This window comes from Gymnoscopelus braueri, assembly GCF_963280865.1.
Source record: "Gymnoscopelus braueri genome assembly, chromosome: 6".
Taxonomy (NCBI): domain Eukaryota; kingdom Metazoa; phylum Chordata; class Actinopteri; order Myctophiformes; family Myctophidae; genus Gymnoscopelus; species Gymnoscopelus braueri.
The window spans coordinates 52,198,984-52,205,511 of record NC_137607.1 but is presented as its reverse complement, the minus strand read 5'-3'; the positions used below and the strand labels follow the sequence as shown (position 1 = coordinate 52,205,511).

General features: G+C 42.6%; 1 protein-coding gene across 1 annotated transcript in view; it reads left to right on the top strand.

Moving 5' to 3' along the window:
- The window catches only part of fgf22 (fibroblast growth factor 22), a 44,162-nt gene extending 40,570 nt beyond the window's left edge, over positions 1 to 3,592 (top strand). Inside the window, exons 2-3 of the mRNA XM_080432019.1 lie at positions 112 to 215; positions 1,854 to 3,592. Coding sequence (XP_080288145.1) covers positions 112 to 215; positions 1,854 to 2,048 — 299 coding nt within the window. The 3' untranslated portion in view covers positions 2,049 to 3,592. The remainder of the gene's footprint in view (positions 1 to 111; positions 216 to 1,853) is intronic.
- The last annotated feature ends 2,936 nt before the right edge of the window (positions 3,593 to 6,528 follow it).

Below are 6,528 nucleotides of genomic sequence, written 5' to 3'. Positions count from 1 at the left end.
TCCTAATCGCTAATGATAGAGTGGCTTTTGATGGGGAAAATCCCACAGCTAGATGTTTCTAACACAGACCCCTGTCCAACCCCCCCTTTTCTTTTTCTTTTTCTTTTTCAGGTCTGATGGAAATCCGATCTGTCAGTGTGGGAGTTGTCGCCATCAAATCTGTCAGCACTGGGCTGTACTTAGCCATGTCCAAGAAAGGCACACTCTTTGGATCGGTGGGTATAGGACCTGGCAACATTGTTTCTGTATAGTACCTGGCAACATTGTTTCTGTATAGTACCTGGCAACATTGTTTCTGTATAGTACCTGGCAACATTGTTTCTGTATAGTACCTGGCAACATTGTTTCTGTATAGTACCTGGCAACATTGTTTCTGGCGGTCAAGATGGGAGGCCTGGGAGGGGGGGGGCTAATATATGCATAGGGGCAGTGGTGGAAAGTAACTAAGTACATGTACTTAAGTACAATTTTGAGTTACTTTTGACTTTACTAGAGTATTTCCAATTTGCAATACTTCTACTCCACTACATCTCAGAGGCAAATATTGTACTTTTACTCCACTACAATTATTTGAAAACTTTAGTTACTAGTTACTTTTAAATTACTATATTATAAAACATACATTAACCACTTTAGCCCTATCTTATACATAGGCTATTTGAAAATAGCCAATCTACAAGCTCACAAGGTGTTGTGAGTTCGTAGAACTGCTATTTTCAAACATTAGTACTTTTACTTTTGGTACTTTAAGTATATTTCGATGCCAATACTTTTGTATTTTACTCAAGTAACATTTTGAACACAGGCCTTTTACTTGTAACAGAGTATTTTTACATTGTGGTATTGCTACTTTTACTTAAGTAAAATATCTGAGTACCACTGCATAGGGGTCCCAAATGATTCTCTACCCACACTTGTTTGACTTAGAAATGAGAGGAAAACCTCAAGAATCTCCAGGTTGGGGAGTCCAGAGAAAGGTCAGAGTGGTATATCAATCATGCCTGTACACCTGGGCCATGAGCTGATGATACCTGCAGGTTGGGATTGCATGCAATGCTTGAGGAGGCTTGTTCCACTGTCAAAATAGATAGCGGAGACAAGGGAGCCTGATCTACGATGACAAAAGAGCCAGCTGGGCTCCTCTTGGAGGCCTTTGCGTGCCGTCTGCCAGTTGTTGTGCACATAGCTAGTAACTCCCTCTCTTTGTGAGAAATCAGACATACACACCCTCTACACTGACAGGGCCTAAAGGTGTGTGGTGTCTAGCACATGTTTTTAATCTGGGACAGGTAGAAATCAGGGACTGGCAATCAGTCAGCGAGCGGCGATAAGATGAGTGGCAGTCACTTCAGCCCACCACATCATAAACAGGACAGATACAGCCCAGCCCTTTTACTCAGCTCTGAATCCTCCCTTAATGACAAATAAGCAGGTGGATCCCGCCACGCTCACGTTATCATGATGCTATCTGAGTGAGGGCAGCACAATAGCAATCTTGTAGTAGGGAATGCACCCGAAGCTCCTTGTCAAAACCATATCTTTCCAGACACACTTAAGTGATTAACTTAACTGATAAGAGGTGGTAACCACCCATAAGAAAGTGGATTCTGATCTGATTACAGCCACGGATCTGCGTGTATCTGTGAATAGATCTGGTCACATGGATTTAAAACAGGCATAGTAAAGGAGATTAAAAAGATCAGCAGGGTATTGAGCTGATTCGGGCTCTGAACCAACGTAACGCAACGCTTTTTCAAAGACAAAATTCTGTATTTGTGATGGAAAACCCGAAGGCATGGCGGGGAACTACTACTCTGACCTCTGTGCATCTGTGTCTCTCGTCTCCTCCACAGGTGAAGTACAACCCCAACTGCAAGTTCAAAGAACGCATCGAGGAGAACGGCTACAACACGTACTCCTCCCTGCGATGGAAGCACGGCGGGAGGCAGATGTTTGTTTCGCTGAATGGCCGAGGGAAGCCGCGGCGAGGTCACAAAGCCCGGAGGAGACACCCGTCCACTCACTTCCTACCCATGCTCCCTTCCTAGCCGCCCAGCCATGAACTCGGACCCACAAATTGGGCTGCAGGCTCTGCACCTCAACACGAGTGTTGATCTAGTCATGGCGACTATCATATCATTTTAAATATCTCATCCTCCTGTCTCGTATTATGTGCATTCAATGAGGTTTGAGATACTTGTTTTATGAGGTCACAGTCCAGTAGGGGTAGTCTAATATTTACTTTTAAGTTATTTTCTCTGTGTTCCAGTGTAAGGCCCAATAAATGCTATCCATTGCTGTAGTGTGCAGCTGTATTATCCTCCAATGCTTCTGTACTTTAATGCTATAATTCTGTTATAGCAAGCCTGTAATTGAAGATTAAGTTCACCCGATTGGATGTGATGACTTTACAACATGACCCCCCCCCCCTGTTTCCTTTGGCCTCTACTGACGGTATTGGGCCTATACTTCATCTGTGTGACCTCACCGGGCTGTGAGACAGACAACAGAGAAGGGAGACTGGATGGCAAACGTCAATGTTGGGACATTGGTGTGTCAAGTAGCTTATTGTAGATGCACAGTTTAATAAAGAAAGGACTCGTTTTGGGAGAGGACTCGAAGTGTTACTTGTCAATCTGAAATGATAACTGTCATTATGAAAAGATACAGGTCCAAACTCTTGTGTCTTTACCGGCATTTGGGATATAGTGCCGTCCGTCATCGCCGGATAAGAGACAATGACCCGCAGCCGAATTAACTTTGAACGGACGACACAGACATAAACTAACTCCAGTTACATTGACTGATGTATCTATCGTTCTTGTCACAGTAGAAGTATCCATGTATGACAGGAACTCGACAAGAACATTTCTAACTACTTGGGGACATGTGCCGGATCTTCTGAAATGAATTTTGTGAGCTTAAGTCCGTGTGTTCCTTTCAATCTGCTTCTACCATCCCAACAATTGCATAACCACTTTGAAGTCAATAGTAGAGAAAACATGAAAGGGTACTCATCAAGTCTCTGATTATTGGTCCAGACTTATAATAGATTTGGATCATTCTATCCATTTTAGATACTGTATAGGTGAAGAATACATCGCATAGCAACCAGCAACTATAAACCAGTTATTTCCATGCGTATACAGTAGTACCTGGTTATTACATATCATGTCTTTGTCAAGTCTAACATTTTCTCAACAACAACAAAAAAAAAACTGTTGCAAATAGAACATTTAATATATTTAAACTTTTTGTACTGTATAGCTGTTTGATGTCTATTATTATTGTTTACTTTTTGCATTGGATCGTACTGTAGTCCCATTGTAAAAACAAGAAAAAAAGGGAAAATGAAACTGTATTCAAGACCATATCCATATTGTATGTTACTGCATTGGGAAATCGGTATACCTCTTCAATCATGTATTTACAACATTGTTGACTTGTTGGCCAGTGATAGTAAGTTGCAAGTATAAGGCCGAAATCTCAAATCTTTCAGTCCTTTTGGAAAAACAAATACAAAAACAAAAGAAAACAGGAAAGTTAAAATAATTTGAGTGCCTTGGTCCATGCTCAGTTTGGTGAACTTCAATAAAAATGTGCATAAATCAGATTACGACTGGCTCCCTCATGCTAGCATTCGCACTACTTTAACACTAGCATTTTGCTGTCAAAGTCATGAATTGCAATAACAGTATTCTTCTACTCCTGCGCGGTTCATGGCACTGATCATAAAGGCTCGGTAACATCTCCATCAGAGCTCTACCACATAATCCCCCCTCTTCATCATAATCTTGACAAAACTCACAGCAGGAGAGGGGTTGATGAGGAGGACCTCCCCTGTCTGCTGAAAGGTCTGTGGTTATGAGGTCTCCAATGCAGCATCATGGTCATTTACACACACTGGCCCTCAGGCAGCATGGGAGGCCATTCAGGCTTTTCAGCCAGACAGAAAGGAGGGTTGGGGATGAATAGTGGCTGTTTGGGGTGGATAAAGGCCAACCTTTCAGCCTGTCATAATGTGAGATTGCTGTGATGGGGTACATGTCTGGTCAGAATGGCTTGAAGTCGCACTGTAGTTCTATTCCAGAGGTCTGGGTCTGGAACACAGACACATCAGATCAGTGTGGGGGGTCTGGGGAGACTGTTGCCATGCAAATTCCTTTTTATTCAGCCGTGCAAACTTTGGGATGTCATATGAGGAGTAAAATGAGAGAGTTATTATATCGTCTCTGTCGGGGGGGAAACCTCATTTATTATGTTGTATTTGTCAGGATTTAAATTCAAAAATAGCAAAAGTAACAGATCTACAAGCTCAAAACACAAAAAGTTAGATTATGGAGATAAGAGGTTTTGACCGCAACGATACATTATTGTATGTATGTATGTATGTATGTATGTATGTATGTATGTATGTATGTATGTATGTATGTATGTATGTATGTATGTATGTATGTATGTATGTATGTATGTATGTATGTATGTATCTCTGTGTGTGTGTGTGTGTGCGTGCGTGCGTGCGTGCGTGCGTGCGTGCGTGCGTGCGTGCGTGCGTGCGTGCGTGCGTGCGTGTGTGCGTGCGTGTGAGAATGTGTGTGTGTGTTTAGCTGAAAGGATGTAATTAAGGACGTACTACTGTACATACAAGCACAGAAGGTGCAGTACATTTCCTTTCAGCAGGTGTTTCACAACACAATTGCGTCTTGGTCCGGCTGAACAAGACTCTCTGAAACATGAACGCCACAAAGCAATCGCATTTTCTGCCTATTCCCTTGCTCTGCCACAGTCCTCCGCCCTTCTCGTCTTCTACTTCTCATCTTTTCCTCTCTCACGGTGCAAGAATCTCTCCTTTCTTCTTGGCCTAAAGGTGAGGCAGTCTGTTTATGCCAGTTCCAGGGACACAAAATGGGAGCCTGTAATTATCATTGTTCCACCACTGTCCTGTCAGTGTGCTCGCCAGCGAAACAAGAGGATCCCTCTGGTTGTCTTTGGCAGTCCTGATCAAAAGCTGTAGCCTTTGATCAAGTAGCAAAGAGGAAAAAAACCAAAACACTGTTCAAAATCACAGTGGAATGTTCCAAAGATATAGTAAGATGAGAATGGAAGTGGGCAATCCTCAATTCTTCTGCAATGACTTGTTGATGTCACAACCACAGGTGTTACTTGTGAAACCTGGTCTGTGCCTGATCAGGTGGGTGCAAAGGGTGACGTAAGGAAAAGCAGTCATGCGATGTTTTTGTTGCTAAAATATCAAAAGATAGGCTAGTTAATTACCTAGTACCGTTACCGTATGTTGTGTCTTCATGTTTTCAAAGGCCTTTTCAGTGGTTAGACAACAATGATTTAGATTTGATTTGAATAATTAATTCAATGCACACGTTTGTTTAAAATTTCACTTGGCTCATTGTACAGAATCTCATCTAATATTCACAGAACCTTAAAACATCATCCTTATAAAGGTATTACATGCACAACCCATTGCAAAACAATGTACTTGTACATGTAGTGCTTATGCTTCAACATTAATTTGCAGCTGAGGGACAAACAACACAAAAATATAATAATTGAAGCCCATTTTAAGGGGCCTTGGCCAAAACCTACAGGGGCACAAGTCATGCTGCTTCAGCGACAACAGCCCAGAGCCTCTAGAACCTTTGAAACCCTGTGTGGTCATTTTCTCTCACAGCGGCTGAAAAGAGCTGCGGTGGGTGGGAAAGAAGAAAAAAAAAAGAGCCCTCACCACTCATAATACCAATCTGATGTATGTAGACGAAAATGGGAGGAATGGGAGGGGTGGGGGAGCTGCGCCGAGGGACCAAGGCACAATTTTAAAGCGCTTATTGAATTGCGATTACAGCCTCTGAGACTAATTGTGGCTGTTGTGTGTCTCTCGGTGGCCTAGGGGGCTCTAGAGTGGCCCTGTATGCTCTTACTCAGTGGGGTTTTCAAACCGAGTGGCCCTGAAAGAGAACAGGACCACCGTAGATCAATGGCAAACCCTTCACTCTTTCACGGGCCCTTGCTAATCCTTCTCATTTGTCTCCCATTTGTTCAGGGGTATTCACAGCTCCCTGAATTTAGGATTAGGTCTTGTTTTGTTACAAAAACAGTCCAAAATGTAATGGTGAATAGATGGGACCTGGGAGCAGACGATGGATGAGTGTGTATGCGAGGGTTCATGACTGTGTGCGCGTGAGTGTGAGTGTGAGTGTGAGTGTGTGTGTGTGTGTGTGTGTGTGTGTGTGTGTGTGTGTGTGTGTGTGTGTGTGTGTGTGTGTGTGTGTGCGCGCGTACTACAAATATCATGGGAATGCATAGGTAATTGCTTTCAATGTAACATCCCTACAGTAAATCAGGCATTGCATTATAGGTGACAATTTTCGAAACTATTTTTGAAAATGTTTTGAACAGGGCTTAAGTGTTTAATGTCTCGTCGCACCAATGATAGCTATCCAAAAACCAAAGGATAATAATCAAAGAGATGCAAAAGATAGTACTTTAAAACAACGCCAGTCCATAAAAGCTCCA